This window comes from Lissotriton helveticus, chromosome 2_1 (genome assembly GCF_964261635.1).
Source record: "Lissotriton helveticus chromosome 2_1, aLisHel1.1, whole genome shotgun sequence".
Lineage (NCBI taxonomy): Eukaryota > Metazoa > Chordata > Amphibia > Caudata > Salamandridae > Lissotriton > Lissotriton helveticus.
The window spans coordinates 611,649,591-611,668,992 of NC_136059.1; the positions used below are offsets into that span (position 1 = coordinate 611,649,591).

Sequence of the window (19,402 nt, forward strand, 5' to 3'; positions counted from 1 at the left end):
TTAATGCAAAATAAAGTGTTTTTTTTAAAACATGCTACATTTTCACAGAAGTGGAGGGCTGCTGTCTTGCATTAGGACTTTGTGTCAAAGCTGCTGCCTCCGACCAGGTTCCCCTACCATAGCACGACCCCTCTACCCACCACCCCGAGCTCCAAATGTCTCAATGGGGTGCTGAACAGTAAGAAGGTCCATCTTCTAGATAGCACAAGCATCTGAAGAACAGAGCAATGGAGGCCTTTGAAGCAGTTTCACAAACTGAACCTCTCGATATTATTTTAGCCCATTCTTATCATCATCTTTGACCTGGTTTCTGCAAACCACAAGTGTGCAAGGCTGATTTATCATATTTTAGAAGTGAGTCAAAGTAGTTTTTTTTATTGCAGTTCCATTTACACAAAAAATAACCATTATTATAATAAAAACACCACAACATTTGAAACAATTTTTTTACTTTTATAGACTTCTAATGTACTTATTTCTTCCAAAAACTTCAAAGTTGACATTTCCACAAGGATTCCATTAAATGCTGTCCAACGGTATAAGATACTTTGGTGAAATCCGCATTCAGACGATGCAGTGTCACATTGATTTCTTTTATAGAGTAGGAATTTAATTCTTGATGTAAGGGAAAGAATAAGGCATTGTGCCTATGTGTAAATGCTAGAACCAGAACACCTCTACGTTACGACCCCCCGGTGGTACAAGGTGTGGGTGTAAGTAACTAAAGCGTCCGAGACAGCAGATTGTGTGCAACTAACATAAATGAGAATTCGTACGATAGTGTTAATAACAGGAAAACAGATTGCACATCCAGGAATAAACATTGACACGGCTTTTAAAAATCTAAAATTAAAAGCAATAGTGTGTTACAAAAAGACGAGCATGAACACATGTACTTGGTCCATGCACCAGGAAGGAGCTACTACAAGAAAGGAAAGAAAGCCTGCATGAGCTAAGCAATTGAAAGACTGCAAATGAGAGTGACAACAGAACAATCAGTGGCATGCTGTGGGCAGCTTTTAAGCCAACTGAATAGTAAAGAATAGGTCTCACAGCACACCACACACGCTGTGTAGAAGAGACCAAACAAAATGGAGAAAGTGGAGGGTGACAAAATACCTTTATCACAAATGGCTCACGCTAGGAAAATAAATATATTACATTTTTTTTTATTTAAAAAAACAACACACACACCCAAAAGACACCCTGATCAATAATAGAAGATGGGACAGAGGTGGTTGCCGGTAGGATATACAGACAGATTTGTTACTGCATAAATAAACCTCTTCTTACCGTAGCAATATCTTGTTTTTAAACAGTACTTCATTGCACATTATTGCTGTGTCTAAGCACTATAAACAGATTTTACCATTACCCAATAGTGGCAATGAACGTATGGACTTCTTTGGGATGTAAGGGCACATTGCGTTGCTGGTACTGAACTTCGGGCCTGCATATTCCAGCAGATGTCTGCACTAGTATTTAACTCACTGAGCCATCTAGCCAACCTGTGAAAAGAAGTCAAAAGACCGCTAAGAAGGTACTAGAAGGTGGAATGTTTCAACTCATTCTAGGGGAAAGCAATAAAGGTGAACTAAAACTGAATAATGTGGGTATAGGGCTGTGAGGCCTACGTAGATGTCTCCCCAGGCCTAGACACACTACCTTGTTTACCTCCAACAATATACATTATTGTGGCATACCATACAAAATAATAACGTTTGTACTCCACCCTAAGCACTTCCCAGTTGCTCAAATGAGACTAAAATTGATTTAATTTCTGGTATTAATACTCAGTCCCCTTCTTGCACTTTGCTCCAACCCTCTCCACCATCTTGAACTTCACCCTGCTTAACTAACTCCTCCTACTAATGCTCATCAGTTCACCCTACTCTGAAGGCTCGATGACAGTACTAAAGCCACAGAGGGACAGGGAGAGGGAGAGGGAGAGGGGGGTGTGGGTGTGGGTGAGAGAGAGAGAGAGCGAGAGAGAGCGAGAGAGAGCGAGAGAGAGAGAGAGAGAGAGAGCGAGAGAGCGAGAGAGAGCGAGAGAGAGAGAGAGAGAGAGAGCGAGAGAGCGAGAGAGAGCGAGAGAGAGCGAGAGAGAGAGAGAGAGAGCGAGAGAGAGAGAGAGACAGAAATACAGGTTACCTGAAATCTGGGAGCTCCTGTAGTCGGTCTAGAAAGACATTTCCAATGCTTTTTTAAAAGGGTAAACTCGCAGACAAACCTAAACCGCTTTACCATGAACCACCAGGCTACGTAGATCTCAAATATGGGCTTTTCCAACTCACTGAGAAGCTCTGTTGAACCAAGACAAGCTGCACACTGAACTTGCTACATGTACCTTAGATTCAGATGCAGCGCTCTAAAGCACCCTCCGCGTCCTGTGGAATCAGTAAAGATGGAGTCTTGCCAAGGCAAATTAAATCCATCAATAGTACTTGTGGAAATAACGGATGATTTTATTATCAAATCACCCACTCAGACGCCGTCCCTGCATTACATCACCCCACTGAGCTATTCGAGAAACCCAACAGGACCCATATTCAAAGTGAGATTTCCCATATTGTCTGCATCTAGACTGTGAGCAGCATCGCTACGGAAAAGGGAATACACAGTTAGGCCTCGAACAGTGAATACAGCCTGGGCAGAGAAAAGGTACCTTTTTTTAAAGTTTGCATTAAATTGATTGATGGGCTACTGTTCTGGCTCACCTACGAGCAGAATTGGATGTCGCTCAAACAGAGGTACATCCTGTTCGGAGCCAAAGGAAGCTACTGAACAATTTGTCTGGGGAATATAAGCAACGTGGCCAACTGCGGCGATAGATCTGAAACAGATCTTCATCGATTCCCTAGTACCTGCATTCCCTGAAGCTCAGCTATCCCCAATAGTGACCCTAACCCATAAACAGTATCAAAAGACTTAATGCACCAATAAATTACTCAAGGTATGCAGAGGACTGTTAGACACCAGTGAGAATACGCCAGGCTGGGTGTAGAAGCGTATTCCAACAAACAGCTGTCGAGTACTCAAGAAAGCCATTTTTTGTCAACCTGTGCTACTTTACAAATGAGATACAAGTACGTTTTCTAGATGCTACAATAGCTTTTGTGGCCTAAAGACCCTTGGAGGGGCGCTCTTTCCAAGGGGAACTCGTAAATACTGCATTTGTTGTTTTCTGGAGTAATCTTTAATGGCTTGGTCTACCGAAACGGGAGCTATTTCCCGAAGCACTAATGAGGTAGCAAAATGATAGGTTGGCATTCTAGGAAGCGGCACTGCTCTGTAGAAACCGCAGCAATGGTAGCAACCCTGGGTGCAACAAACCAGCTAAATCTCAATGCCATTGAAGGAGACTCCTATGGACAACAGAGGACACCACCTTAACTGGGGATGGCAAGAGGCATAGTGGCCCAGCTCGACTGAGAAAGTGGGGTCCGACTCAATGAGGACATGACCTCTAGAAGCAGAGGTGCATGTCAGATGGGATTTGTAGGGACCCCTAACTGCTTATTAACAGCTGTATGTGGTTTGGACTGAACAAACATGGCGAAGAAGCAGCCTAAGAAAGGAAAGCAAGATTTAATTTATTCTTGTAGGAAAGAGGGCGCTGCAAGCAAAGGAGGTGTATATGCGATAGCCAGAGAACTGGCCAGGTTCCAAAAATAAAACCATGGGTGTAATGGATTCCATCCTCATGAAGCTGAAAGAGTTTGAAAAAAAATACCACTGCCGTGGAAGCATGCCTGATAAAGATTGAGTGTAAATTGCCTGCAGTGAAGACTTTAGTGAAGTAGATGGACACTGGGGTTGCTCTTTTGAAGTAAGACTCCAGGCCTAGAGAAGAAGCAAGAACAAAGAATGTAAAGACACTCTGATAAATGCAATATATGAGCTGGATAATAAGGTAGAGGAGATGGAAAATGGGCAGAGATCATCCAGTAGTCCTAGGGTTTCCTCCCATCTGTCCAGTACTATCTATCACTAAAAGAAAGCGTTCTTTTTTCATAACCACACACCATTTTCACTTCGTGGCACAACAAATCTAGTATGACAGAAGGCTGACCAATTCATTGTATGAAAGCGTCCAAAATCGTTCCTGTGCAAAGTCATTCAGATCTTCAAGATCCCATTTCGCAGAGGGTGGTCTCTGTGAAGGAGTCTCTGCTGGAGCAGTACAGAAGGATGCGCTGCTCTATCGAGATCAAGAAATGCAAATGTAACAAAGGGGATGCAAACTCGAGCATCCTACAGTAAGCTTCGAGACCTGGTCATCAGAGTCTCAGTCCGGGCACCTGCAAAGTTTAAGGTGTGGCACGCCTGCAAGACTTATCTCCTTTTATTGTATGGAAGAAGTGCAGAGTTTCATAGGATGACACCAGACTGCTGGAAAACCAGTGTGAGTGTACTTTCATTCCAGGAGAAGAGAGAACAGTTCCGTTTCATACAAAGTACTACTCAAAACAATCGCTGAAATACAGTGATAGTGGAAACGCATCCAAGAGGGCAGCTGAACTGTCCATTTTGTGACTATGTACTGGACTAAATGTGTCCCTTCCCTCGCTTCACGTATCCCACTGACCCACCCTCTGATCACTCTTGGCTTTTCACTTAACCCCTTGTTTACCTTTCCCACTGTTTTCCCTCTTCGTGGCTGAACATGATTTGTTAAGGGTACGGTATTATGGACCTCAATATAGTTAAAAATGCTGTTGGTCACTCAAATACAATGAGAACAAAGAATATTGGTCATGAAGAGTAAAATATTCTTTAAGTAGTCTGCTATCATTCAACATAACATATACTACAACAAGTTATAACACAAGGTTGGGCAACCTCCACTTTACATGAAAGATGCTATAATCCTGTGGTATTCAAAGTGAATGGAATACAGAATACCGTATACAAATATTGTTTTCTTCAAGACGATGGTTATATATTTTAAGTAGTATAAGAGTACATCAAAAATGTCAAATAAGGCCATGTATCAATTCACAAGTCCACCGTAGATAGTGTATTTATATTGTCATGGTACATTCCACTATATTCGACCAGATGACACAGGTTTTGCTCATTGGAAATGTTCAAAGCCGCTGAGTCCAAAAGGAACATATACAGTTCCCGGAAGGAACGGAAGACTGACAGATGGGGGGGGGGTGGAGACTTCACTGCACTTGATGTTGAGATGAACTTAGTCTAGTTCATGTTTCATTTTAATACATGTTTAAGACTATACAATGCAAATTGTTGTAAAAGAAATATGATGCACATATGGGTATATACACTTCGACATTGTACTATGATTGTAGTGTAAAACTTGTGTAAAAAGACGGTTTAACAAAAAAAATGCACAAAAAAAAAAATGTTCTCCAGGTAGATAATTATGGACCTACTAATCACAATGTTGGCATAGCCTGTAAGTGGCATGAAACATGGAAAGATCTGAATGGTCAAGGGTAAAGCTCGAACAGCCTGACAGCTCTGATGGCGCTTTGACATTGCTCGAACCGCCAGCATTACTATTCTAGATCGCAGAACCGAGGGTCGACTGACAAGCTTCCCTTGGGAATCCAGACCCACCCGTCCTCAACCCCTTGTCTTGATAAAGACCCGCCGTGACCACCAATTGGGACGCTATTGGGTCGAAACGTCGACGCTCTTATTTGGCCAAGATACCACCAGGAACTTGGACATCAACCATCAGTTTCCTTGGAATCCTAACCTTATAATACTGGCCCTCCAACAAAAGACATTATCCCTTCCCCGTCCCCCAACTGTATATATTTGTATATAAGTGTCACTATATGCTTTGCACTAGTCACTATGTTCACAACAGTCACAAATAACATGTTTTAAAATACTGAACCGAAAACGGAATGAAGTAATTGCCGTGTTTTGTGTTCCCAGCTTTTACTATATAAAAAACGTTTTTCTCAGAGAGAGGTTTTTGTGTTTGTGTTATGAGCTTTTCCAGCCTTCCTTTAAAGCAATATTAGCGCTCACCCCACAGCACTATTCTATAAAGGCAGAAGGTGCATTAAATAAACTGAGAAGATAGAGAAACCATGGAAAGCATAGAAAGGGCTACAGTACACCACCAGGAGAACTGAAAAAACAAGACTAAACAGACCAATAGGAGAAACCCATCCACCACATTAAAGGATTGCACTGATGAGGTTTGAGCAGACTTGCATTCCTGTTGTAAGCTCAATAAGATTATTTATAAAATAACTTCTTGTTGGTTGGCAATTGTGGTAGAAACAGTTTGCCATTCCATGGTTGATAGTTTTTTTTTTTTTTTTTTTTAAATGGGGTGGTGAGGAGGAGAGGGAGGGAGGGAGTATGATAACCTATGGCCCTAATGTATTCTCGCAAGTGAAACACGCATTTGCAAGCAATAGGTCTCGCATTTAGGAGAGTTTAAGCTATTGGCAATGCAATAGCTTAAACTCTCGCAAATGCCAGACCTATTGCATTGGAAAACAAGCATTGGAAATGCAATAGGTCTCACATTTGTTTGAGTTAGAGCTATTAGCACTGTAAATAGCAGTGCCTTTTCCTTATGTGTTAAGGAGTGTGTGTATATGGTGTGCAGTGGAATTGTGTGGGTTGTATTGTTTTAGTTTTGGTATTGTGGAACTGTGTTGTGTGGAGTGGATTTGTGTGGTGGAATTATGTGGCATGGTGTGCTGTGGAAATTATGTGGATAGTAATTATGTGGTTTTGAGTGTAGTGGAATTACGTGGATTGTCCTTGTTGGTTTTTGAGTGCAAAAATGTGGAATTGTATTTTGTTTTGTTGAATAGCATGCAGTGTAGATTAATTATGTGGTGTGGTGTTGTATTTTTTGTGGCATGATGTGGAATTTTCTGGTGTGGATTGGATCTGTGTGGTGTGTAGTGAAATTGTTTTGTCGAAACACCCACGGGTATTTGCGCGCTCTACAAATTGCCTAACATAAAATAAAATAAATAAAATTTTGTTGAGTTTATGTATGTGGTTTGGTGTTTTATTCTGTCGTGTGAATTGGAAATGCGTGCATTTGAGTTGTGTTGTATGGAAAGCTTTGCATTTTGTGGTGAAGGAAAAAAAACAAATAGGTAGGAGCTTTGCTTTAGATCTGTGTCTTTTGTAGTTCTAAAAAAATGAAAAAACTGATGTCTGAATTCATAAGTGGAGCACTTTTGTGGCTTGCTGTTATGATGTTCATGGGCACGATGGAGAAGCGACAGAGGCAATAGTGACACCTACCAGAGGAGAGAAGGTATTGTAAGAGTTGCCACAGAAAGAAAGCTCCTTAGATCCAAAGTCAGCAGCTCTGAGCGTTAGGCAGCCAAATGCAAGAAGCCCTTTAGATGTTTGTATAAAGGAAGCCGTGAAAATGTAAAGCGCTCCAATACCTTCACGTAGTGTTGGCGCTTTATATATGCAGCACCTCAGCTACAGGTAGATTTAATTAGTAAATTCCCATTTAAAAATCTGCAATTCCAAACACGCGTGGCGTATAGTTTAAAATGGAGTAAGCGAGCATATGTGCAGGTTTGGGTGTGGAAGCGATTTGTGGGATGGAGTGGATCTGTGCAATGGTAGTAAATACCATAGGCACATCCCTTTGTAGCTCGGTGACTACATACCCAGCCCCCACACTGCCAACCCTGGTGCTGCAGAACCGAGGCGTGGCCCTTTCAGGCCCAGTGCTTTGACAAATAAAACAAGCCAGTTGAACAGGAGGAGGAAGGAAAATAAAAGGCGACAAAAATAAAAGCAGAAAGGAAATACACACAAACTAGAAAAAAAGGCACATGCTGCCCGGCATCCCTCAACAACTCTAAATGACAGCTGATTGGCCTGCTTAACTAAGAAGTATGGATGGCCCCCTTCCGTCTGAGCAATCCTTAGACCCGCAAATGTAATATGCGGCCATATTTTCACCTGTTTGCTTTAAAAAAAAAGTCTAGTTCATTATATCTGGTGAAAAACAGTTGCTTGATTCATATCTGGTGAAGATCAAATGTTTATGAAGTAAGGTCTAGTTCATTATATGTCACGAGCAGTGCTTCACCAAACTATTGGCCCAGTTAGCACTCTTCTCGTAATACACTGTACAAGCCATGCATACCGCAAGTCTGTACTCCGGAAGAATATTTCCGTCGTATAGATAATACCTCAATCAACATACCCTCAACGGAGCACACCATGTTCTGCTAAATTCACATCCATACTAAAAAAAAAAAAAAAAACGCGAAAAATAGTATGACCAACAGAAAGAAAACCAGCCCCAAGACTTACTTGTATCTGCCAATATCCTCACAACATGATGCCGAGAGACGCCAACAGCAGTGTGGGAAGTTTGTCTCCCAATTCGCGTACAGCGTCCTTTCAAATTTGAAAGTTTTTAAGCCAATCTCCATAAACACCGTGACACACTGACGTAAGTAGGGGTGTCTCCCAAAGTGAGATAAAGTCCTAACCCACTATGCCACGTCAGAGATTTACACACAGAGGGGAGGTATTGTGACTCCTGCAGAAGTCAAACCTTCACACGAAGGAAAACTTTATTGTAATGCCCTTCTATGACAACAAGAGGCTGTGTCAGAAGATTTTGAAGAAAGCTTTATTGGCTCCAAACACGCTGTCCAAGCAAATTATTCTACCCAACTCTGCCGCAGAGGCCATGGTTAGCAAATAACCATATTTAAGTAAAACAGACTGTATTCTTGCGCTGCTAGACCCTCAATAATGCAATCAGTCTTTCCTGTGGACTGCGTCCCAAACACACCACAAACAACAAAACACCGCAATAGAACAGGACACTGATTGCTACAGTTCGTTGTACCAATGCACTCAGTCTCCAACATACAGACGTAGATGCTCTTTCAACACATGCCAATGCTCCTAACGCGATCGAACTCTTACGGCCATGGTGAGCGATGGCAGTGGGTTACACGCTAAAGGCAAGGGCAGTGGCAGCTGCTACAAGCACACATGACTCCCACATGGCCAGTCAAAGCCATGGTGAGTGCAAGCAGCAAGCGAGTGGACTAGCGCAGCTTGGCAAACTCTCACGGAAGGAACCAACAAGAGTTCAGAGCCGATAAAAGTTCAGCGCGTCAGGCAACTCACAGTTTCAGGTAATATTGTTCCCCCAAATACAGCGAGCCATTCGAAGAGCATACTTCCATCAACACTCTTCAGTATGGTTTGCCGACACTCGCTTACAGCCACCAATCAAACCGCCCCTCGCGCACACCGGCTCCTGCCGCAGCCTTGCGCATGCGCCTTCAAGCAAAGCCATGTTTACAAAGAAAGAGTGCAAACACCCAGCCAAAAGCGGAAGAAAACTGTAGTTGGTGACCGCTGCTTCCAGACTACACGGAAGTGAGTTTGACATCATCAGCCACTAAAAATCCAGTTAACAGGAGCTATGGCATCATTCAGCAAATGGCAAGCGGCAGGAGAAACTACTGGCCGCTTGACAACACAGAGATTACTTGATGCCTCGTAGATGCAGCGCATGCGCTGCCTATGCGAGACCTAAAAATAATTTGTTTACTAGCGCCCATGCAGCGTTTTCCATTTATGGAGGCCGCGCACCCTTCTTTGGACACCGCTTGTCTAAAGAAAAGGGGCACAACCTCCATGAATGTGAAAACGCTGTATGGGCGCTAGTAAACAAAACAAAAAAAATAAGTACGATTGGCCGCTATATTTAAAGTGGGCCGCGCTGCTAAAATAAAGAAACGCGGCTGCTACAGTTAAAGTGGGCCGCCATTAGCAAGTAAAATAAAAGCGGCCCGCCTGCTGCGACCTAGTGGCTGGAATAAGGGCAAATCATTCAACAAAATAGTGCTCACAGCCAAGATAAAGCGGATCGCGTAACAAGACAAATAAAAGGTCCAGTCATTATGGGAGGTAACAAATGCAGATAAGACGGTACCAAGGAGGGACTAACAACCTAATAACCACTCGGAAGCCAGAGTTAACAAAGGACAATGACACAAACCAATTGAAAATATGGACGAAGAGAGTGTGGGTCTTCAAAGCCATACCTCAATACTGCATGCCCCGCAGCAGCGCATGCGTGGTCCAGGCTCGACCTAAATAGGACCAAGTATAAACCAATAAGAGGACTATCATTCTGGGACAAAAGCCATGGGAATATAATTAGCCCTGTGTGGTCACAGAAAATATATATATATATATTTCAAGAAAAAAGCTATTGAAAAGAGTTAACCCATTTTAGGAAAACAACTACTAACGCAGCCAAAGGAGACAGAATGAACCGTTGCAATGGCCCTGTAGTAAAAGGTGCATCTATAGAAAATCTCAGAAACCTCAAGGCAAAATAAAAAAAAATAAAAACAGATGCCAGTGGTTCGATTTCGGGATCTCTAGTTGGCACAGGTAGGTACTAGGGACCCTGGCCTCTAGTCAGGGTAAGGGGGATACACTCTTTAGATAACTCCTGCTCACCCCCTTGGTAGCTTGGCACAAGCAGACAGGCTTATCAAAGACAATGTGTAAAGTATTTGTACCAACACTCACAGTAACACAGTGAAAACACCACAAATGGACTCCACACCAGTTTAGAAAAATAAACCTATTTAATCTAAACTAAACAAGACCAAAACGACAAAAATCCAACATACACTGTTCAAGAATATCTTGATAGACTTCCTAAGGTTGCGTAAAATAATCCACAGTTGCGTCACGTTTTAGCCAAAAGTACCTTTAGATGCGACAAAAGTTCCAAGGGAAACTGCAGCGTTGAAAAACAAGCGATGCGTCACTCCTGAGACCCTGGGGAGGTGATGCGACAACCCCGCTGGACGCAGCGGGCGTGTTGCGGTGACTCCAGTCTGTATGGGGAGGGATGCGATACCTTGTATGGATTCCGGTGTGCAGGTTTCGTAGGAAGCGTCTCGCAAAGGTACGATGCGACGATCTTCGGGACAGCGACGATCTCAGGTGCAGCGGCGATGCGCAGCACAGATCTTCTCCTCTCGCGGCCCCTCGATGGCTCTGCGACGACTCTTGCAGCAACGTGATGTGGTCCGCAAGCCGGCGGTGCGACGATCTCACCCAGTGACGACAGGTTCTGCGACGATACTCGCAGCAATGGTACTTTTCCCGCACTGAAGCATTGCGTTCCGCAAGCAAAGTATGCGTCGGTTCTTTTAGCGGCAACAGGCGCTGCGACGATCTCTATGTTGGCGGCTGTGGGAATTTCCTCGCACTGACGGGGATGCGCTCCGCAAGCGAGCGATGCGTGAAACTTTGTAGAAAGACTCAGTTCCTTCTTGTCCAGCTTCCAAAAGAACAGGTCCATCTTTCAGAGGCACCTCAACTGGCCCAAGTACTCTAGGAAGGACAGAACTCTCTCAGTAGAGTTCAGGGGGAAGCTGGGGGTGAAGTCCTTTTGTTCCTGGGACTTCTTAACAGGGAACCAGCTCAACTCAGGCCCTTGGAGATCTCTTCAAGCAAGGGGACACAGCACAAAGCAAAGTCCTTCCCCTCTCCTTGGCAGCAAAGCAACTGCAGGTCAGCCCACAAACACACAGCAGGACAGTCCTTCCTCTTCAGTCTTCCAGCTTTCTCCTTGGCAGAGGTTCCTTCTTGATTCCAGGATGATCTAAAGTTCAGTGGTCTGGGGACCTGTACTTATACCCCTAAAATTCTTTGTTCCCTTTGTGCAGGAGGGCACTGACCCTGGTCTGAACCAGTTCTGGGTGTTCCTTGAGCACTTTGTTTTCCTGGCTGGGACAGGGTCGTCAGCCGCCCAGCAGGAGGTGGAGCCAGCATTGTGGAAGGCAGGCACAGCCCTATTCAGGTCCAGGTGCTACCCCCACCCACCATTCTAGTTGCAGATGGAGCTATTCAGCCCAGGGATGGCCCACTCAGCCTCTGGGAGCCACCCAGCCCCTGTCACTCACAAACCAGACAGTCAATTCACAAACAGGCCAAGGCACACAGAAATGTCAGATGAGAGAACAGCCACTTTCTAAAAGTGCTGTTCACAAATACAGGATTTAAAAACCACCTTTCCTAAAACATGTGTTATTAAATTCTGAGTTCAGAGATACCAGACTTTTATGTCCGATCTTGCTCCTATGGGAAGATATGCAGGTAACCACTGTACACAGCATTCCCCATGATAGCCTATGGGCAAGATAGCCTTACAATAGTGAAAAAACGAAAATGGCTGTAATTCACTACCAGACCATGTCACCTGCACTAGTACATGCTCTACCTTTCACATACACTGCACCCTGCCCAGGGGGGTACCTTGGGCCTTCCATAGGGGTGTCCAATGTGTACAGAAATGGAAGGGTTAGGCCTGGTCAGTGGGGACACTGCCAGTTTGACATGGCAGTTCACCGACTGCACACAGGCACTGCGGTGGCAGGTCTGAGACACCATTTTAGGGCTACTCATGTGGGTGGCACATTCAGTGCTGCAGGCCCACTAGTAGTATTTGAATCACCAGCCCTGGCACACTCAGTGCACTTGACTAATACAAATATGCCAATCATGGATAACCAATTACACTTACAATTTACTCAGGGAGCACTTGCACTTTAACACTGATCAGCAGTGGCAAAGTGCCCAAAGCATCTAAACCACAAGCAGCCTTCTGTTCATTATTTTGACTTTCTAAGATTATTGGACCAGCAGGCAAGGCAACCTGCTGGAACCAGTGATTTGGCGGGTTGGTATGAAGTCATTCAACATGAGAGAAAAAATTGAGCCACATTAACTACTTTGATACTGTATGCATCAGGCACCGAGGATTCCAAATGTACTGCTGACGATAGGTAAGCCGTTTCAACAATGTGTTATGTGATAAGATCATGTTTGTTAATGTTAACTGTTCAGCATGACAAACGGAGTCAGCAGTGTTTCCTGTGTTAGGCCTACATTCATAATGGTTTTGCTGTGGCGGGTATGGGAGAAAATGAACTTAAAATCCTTTTATAATTGAAAGGTTTATCTAATTGGTGAGGGTCCCCAAACCCCAAATTATTTGGAAAAAAAAGACAATACAGTGACGAAGGTGTCCATATCGAGTGGGATTTCAACTCTAATATAGTACTAGTTATGTATGATATTTAGCAAACATTTGTTTTCAGGTATAAACGAAATCCATGTATAAAGAAGCTGCTGAAAAAGTGGGCAAAGCATTCAAAGTAAAGTGCCCGAGGTAGTAGTCAAGTTAGCACTATAGTGTTTATAGTGATATCATGAGTAAGCTCGTGGTCTATCTGACTTTTATTCACCTCTGCACGGCCTTTCAGAGGTACCAGCATGTTCCAAATTCAAATTTTTCGTCATAGGCAGTTGTCTCCATCTTGGACAAGCACCCCTCCTAGAAATCTGATACAGTACCATGTAACAAGAGTAATCATTCCAGCAAAGAGTCTGCCTGTTATGAAAGACTCCTGCACCGTCTGTCGCCAGATACCTCAATCACTAATTAAATAGATCTTGGTTAATACACATTTACTGTTCAGGGAAACTTGCGGATTTGTTTTTTCAACCCTTTTAATGTGAACAGTAGGACGTAGAGCTGGATTCACAAACTCCTTTTCAACCACAAACGTATTTGCCGCCAAAAATTGCTGGATTTAAAACTGTTTGGGATCCACAAAGGGATACCTGGCAGTCATAACAGTTAAACCTGCGTAAGTGAACACCACGATTGTGTAAACCTCACGCAAGGAGTAGGGAAGTGGACGGATCAAGCTGTGGTGTTCATGTGAATTTAGGAACGTTCACAAGTTCGTCTGGAAGTTTGATATTCTGGAAATAGGTAGACACTTACTCCTGCAATGGACTTAAATAAATTCCCTATTAGGGCGAGAAAGGGAACACAGGGCAGGGGTATAAGAAAAGTTAATTCTCCACAGGCAAAATGTTTCCCCTGGGGGAGTTAAAACAGATATATATAAAAGATTTTAGCTATGTTAAACAAGCATTCCCCAATTAGGAGTTGTACTACTCCTACAGTTCGTCATTATAGAACATGAACATCAAAAAATGTCATATGGCCTACCCAGAAGTCGACTTGTACATTTGTGCAGCTTTTATACCAGGAATTTTTGTGAACTGCAAAAAATAACCAATCTCTACCCATGTGTAAAACTGCTACTACTAGTTCACATCAAATACGTAGACTTTACTTTCTGCATAAAATCTGGCAAAGTACAGCAGAGAACAAATCTACAGTTAAAGGTGGATGGCATAGAACACGTATGTGGTGATGTATTATAAATGCCCTTTTATGTTTCGAGTTCTAGCATTACATGGTACGGCTGAGGCCAAATCAAAATCTATTTTAATAAAGGTATTACACATTAACCACAGGCGGCATACTCAAAATCACTTCCATTAAAAGCCACAAGGCTGCTACTGCCTTTCATATTTTCAAGTGTTTAACAGAGATATTAACTCTTTCATCTAAGCTAGGGTTTCAGGTTAACTTCAATAAGTGGACATATTAACTAATGTCAAACTGTTTAAATAGTGACTTGTATTTGAGCTTTATCTTCAACTCCTGCGTGAAGGAGAATAATCCTTGAAAGATAAAGAGGTGTCAAACTCTATTAAAATGTAGTTATTACACGCAGGGAGCTGGAGGCCGCAGATCATGCACTCTGAGGCAATCGAGATAGGGACGCAATATAATAATCTTGATAACACTAATTAAATCAAGTTAATACTCTGTTTTGTTGGATTAAATGTAAAACAGTAAGTCATATAGCTACGTGAAAGGGTACAGCTATTCAAATACGGGATTCTAAAGAGTTTATTTCCAAAATTGTTAGCAATTTCAAGACATCGAGATCAGACTATAGGTTAAACTTTCAACAAACCAATTTAAATATGTGTCTACCACTGTTGGAAGTTCCTAGCAGAGGAATTTTCCTTACTTCAATCACTGGTACTTTAAACTACATTAGGACAACAGATGGTTAACAAAGCCACAGTGTGGTATTCTAAGAAAAGATCAACAGGTAGAGCACATTTCAGCAATGTGGGCTAAAAACTCCATGAGGTAGCTTACAAGATGCAAGACCTGTCCAATGTAAAATCTTTCTTGCCACTCAGTACCATAAGTATATGTCAATTGGTATGATCAGGTGGCCATTCACAAAGTGGGGTTTCCTTACAGTGCAATCAATTTGCCTTTTCTAGGGGTTTAGCCTACATCCTCTCAAAACAACAAGCAAGATTACTTATTTCCGTAAATAGCCATTAAATGTAAACATCTCCTATCCGTTACCATGTAATTCTATATTAAAACATATTAAACAATCAGAGGAGTAGGGAGAGGAATTTAGTCTCTCTGCCCAAAGGTAATAACTTTCACTAACATAAGCAATGGAATATTGTGAGGGAAAACGTTCTTCTATCTAAATCTATAGAGGTCTTATTTTCAGGTAGCAGGGGGGCTCTTCGTTGGGCAGGGAGTGCAAGTCCCAACGGGACCCAAAAGATGAAGCACTGAGCAACTTTCTTTTGTCAAATATAGCCCTGTATGGGTTGCCTAGATGATATGTAGAAAGGACTTGTAAGAGGTGACTTATGTTGGACAATATAATCCCACCAGGTCAGACTCAGTTGTTTAACCTAACCAGAGGTAGCAAAAAAATAAACAAATTGTCGTTTACCCCAGGTAATGTTAAATCACCGCTCATAAGCCCTTTCTGCATATTGTCTAGGTAACCCATCCAGAGCAGTTTTTGACATATGAAAGAGTCTCAGTGCTCCATCCTTTGGGGCCCGTTGGGGTTTGCACTGCCTGCCCAATAAGGAGCATGACCAGAGAATGAAGCCAGCGACCAGGGGCGTAACACAGGCCTCCGCAGCCCACACGGTGCGGGGCAGGCCCCTAGCTCCAAGGGGCCCCCTCGGCACTGAACTCTGGCCGGGAGAGCTCCTGATTGAGCCCGGAGGGGCCCCCCTAAGTACCGTGCAGGGAGGCCCCCTCACTTTTCGTTACGCCAGTGCCAGCTACATTGGTAGGGAACAGTCCTCACTACCTAAAAAAAAAATAATAACACTCGAAAAAGAAACACCAACTCCAAAATGAAGAAGCACCTTCAAGGAGAAAAGAAAAAAATAAAGCAGGGGCAAGATACGTTTTTGGAAACAACAAAAAAAGCAACACAATATTGCTTGAAAAGCTGTTTGGGTTTAAATTATGGGTAGGATATGGATTAAAACTATGGTTGGAATTAGCGTTAGTAAAATACTAAAAAGTGATTCTCCCAGTTCCTCAAATATGGAAATAAGCTATAGTCAAACCTTTACTATAAAAAAAATTAGATACAGAAGATCTCAGCAATTACATTCCAATCTTTCTTCTACCATTCTTTTGTAAATTGGAAAAAGTGGTTTATCTTCAGTTAATACATTTTCCAGAAAATAAAAACGTAGTATAAACCATAATCAAGCAGGGTTCCAACTGGTCATGGTATAGACCTTGACAATTTAAGGAGAGCAGCAGACACAGGAGAGAGCAATGTATTGCCGTTACTCAACCTCTCCACCACATTCAATACCATAGACTATCCCAACTTGATATCTAGATTAGAAGAACTAGGCATAAGTGGAGTTTCATTAAAATGGCTCCAATCATTCCTTGACAATTGAACACAAGCTGCGATTTGCCCTACATATCATTCAAGCCCGAAAACTCATAACATTGAGATTTACATGGGTCTATCCTCCGCCCCATTATTTCATATTTGTAAGCTCCCCCTTGCCCAAGCTTTGCACAACATGGGGGTCATCTCTACATGTATGCGAAGGACACTCTATTTGTGTTTAGTCCAAAAAATATATATACTTTCCTCGTCCCTTCTGTATTTTTAACTGCTATAAAATTCCCTCTGTTTTTCTCTATAGTGGATGGTGGCAAATTCCTTAAAATTAAACCCATCCAAAACAAAAATACTGTTACCTCACAATCGCCCACAAGTCACCGACATTCTTGAATGGCCCCAAGCGTTGGAAACATGTCTGTCAAGTAAAATCAGTACATAATCTTGGGATTATAATTGACAAAGAGCTACAGCTGAAAAATTAAGTAGTCATTGGTACCAAAACCTGTTTTCGCAGGTAAAGTCGCTAAAAGTGGACCTACAGTTCATGGATTATAATCTATACACACAAGTCATAAATGCTCTAAAACAACTCAGAAAGGATAACAGTAATGCAATCTACTTGGCAGCCCACAAATCTTTAATTTATCAATTATAGTTCATTCAAAACATAACAGTACTTTTGATCCTGAAGGTACCTAAAAGAGCCCATATTTCCCCACGTACTGAAAAATGTACAATGGCTCTCTGCTAGACAAAGCACGGATTTAAAAATAAAAACATCTTAATTCAACAAGTACTGAAAGCAGGCAGTCCAGAATTCCTGACTAAAATGTTTCAATGGCATTCCCTGGCCCATAGGTTAAGATTCAACCAAACATATCTCCTAGGTATTCCAAGACCAAACCAGCTAGGCTAGGCAAAAAATAGGTGCTGTTGCAATGCTAAACTCTGGAAAAACCGTCCTCAGAATCTTCTGGCTGAACCAAATTTTCAAAAATTCAGAAAGCTTCCAAAACACATATGATTATTGGCTGCTGGAAAACCACATGTGATCAATGAGTCAGTCAAGATCCACTGAAGGATAAACTATGCCAAAACAGAGTGCCAAGATACTAGGATGATGGTGCACTTTATAAAAACCTATTTATAGATCATGGGATATCCTCTGTGGAAGCTAGTCTCAGACAGTGATGCATCAAATCATGTTTTCCCCCCAGTGAGTATATTTTACATAGTTTTTCGAAGCTCACTACAACCTATGCACAAAAACACTCATCAGCAACTCAAAGATTCCTTCGGGTATGTGGACCGACAAACAAATTCCAGGAACTGCGAACCCCAAAGTCCTGCACCGTTTAATGCTAGTTATTGATATGTATACACCTCACTAACCACAGATCCAAAAACAAAGGTATGGTAGTTTGGTTATAAGGTTGTAATCTCATTCACAAAATAATACTGCAAGGTTTCTATTAGCTTGACTGCAGGGCGTAGTTGAATCATTTATTTTTGAATGGAAATGTGCTCATCTTGGCTTTGGCAACAAAAAGTCTTTTGAGTCTTGAAAACTGACTGATTCATCTGAGCAAGAAAACCACCGTCAACAGGAGACAATTCTGCATGAATGTAGGTCAAGATTGGAGGAGGGACAGGAGGGTGATACGACCATTACTGAGGAGGATCAGAATTACCCTGCCCCCAATCACTGCATCGAGAGCCCGAGGTGTAAGAGTTATTCCATCATGCCTTGTGCAATAAAAACAAAAACTACCAAGTCAAATGTACCTTTTTGAGAAGGCCTTACGCTGAAGGAAAACCGAGTTCTGATCTTTTGGAAATGGAGACTCAACCGTCAAACAGTATCTTCAACTTAGACATAAACAACAGCAAGCAAAACAGCCTCCTAGTTTCAAAAGTTTTTAAGCAGAAAATTATAAAACATTCTCAAAACATACTGCCCAGTACAAGCAGCACGTGACGTTAAGGAAACACAAACATTCGATCACCACCTGCCAGCGCCACGGTAGTTTTTAACTATGCAAACGCGGGTTTTAAAGTTCTTAAGTTTGCTGTGCTTCTTAATGTGAACATTTTCCAAGTTACAGTTAAAAAAAAACATAGAAATACCTCAAAAAACAAGGTTATTTTCAAATACCTCTTAATGGGTTATAATGTAGAACTTATTCCATAGTCTATGTGTTCGCTATGAAAAGGCACCTGTGCAGAGGGCCTCTACTTACAGCAGGACCTGGTGCACGGTGTGACCTCTGAGCACACCCTGTTCTAGGTCCCTGGACATGAAGAGCCTATCTGAACTTCTGAAGCTCTCCCCGCTGTGTGAAGCCTTTAACCACGTCTAAAAGGTATATTCTAGCATGGGATTGCTCCAAGTTACACGGAGAGGTGCCAGGTGGCTCAACCCTTCATTCCAGACCCCAGCCATCTTCTTGCATGCCAGTGTACGTCAGAGAAGCACTTCGATGTATCCAATGTTACACGATTGTCAGCAACCTTGAAAACGAGTTTTTCACCAACACCTTAGCAAAGAAAAAATAGTCACAGAAAAACCTGTTCATCTTGTTTGAGAAAGTGCTTGTAAAATCGACAGGGAGGAGTAGCTCCCGGGAGGAGGGTTTCAGAACAGCTGGCATGAGGTGTGCCAGATAATAAATGTGCCATTGGCATTCGGATTGAAGTGAAACTCGATTGGCTGGCACCACTCTACCCATTTTAGCGACAGCACAAGAATTTCCTTATTTAAACTATCCAGTTCATGCTACTTGTAT

The 19,402-nt window shown here is 42.5% G+C and overlaps 1 protein-coding gene across 6 annotated transcripts in view; it reads right to left on the reverse strand.

Annotated features, from left to right (window-relative positions):
• The window catches only part of SSBP2 (single stranded DNA binding protein 2), an 875,377-nt gene that overhangs the window by 756,888 nt on the left and 99,087 nt on the right, over positions 1 to 19,402 (reverse strand). The window contains exon 1 of one of the 6 annotated variants that reach the window (XM_078675322.1): positions 18,857 to 18,930. The exons of the other annotated variants lie outside the window; for them this stretch is intronic. Coding sequence (XP_078531448.1) covers positions 18,857 to 18,915 — 59 coding nt within the window. The 5' untranslated portion in view covers positions 18,916 to 18,930. Of the gene's footprint in view, positions 1 to 18,856; positions 18,931 to 19,402 lie in introns of those variants that run through there. 6 annotated transcript variants of the gene reach the window in all.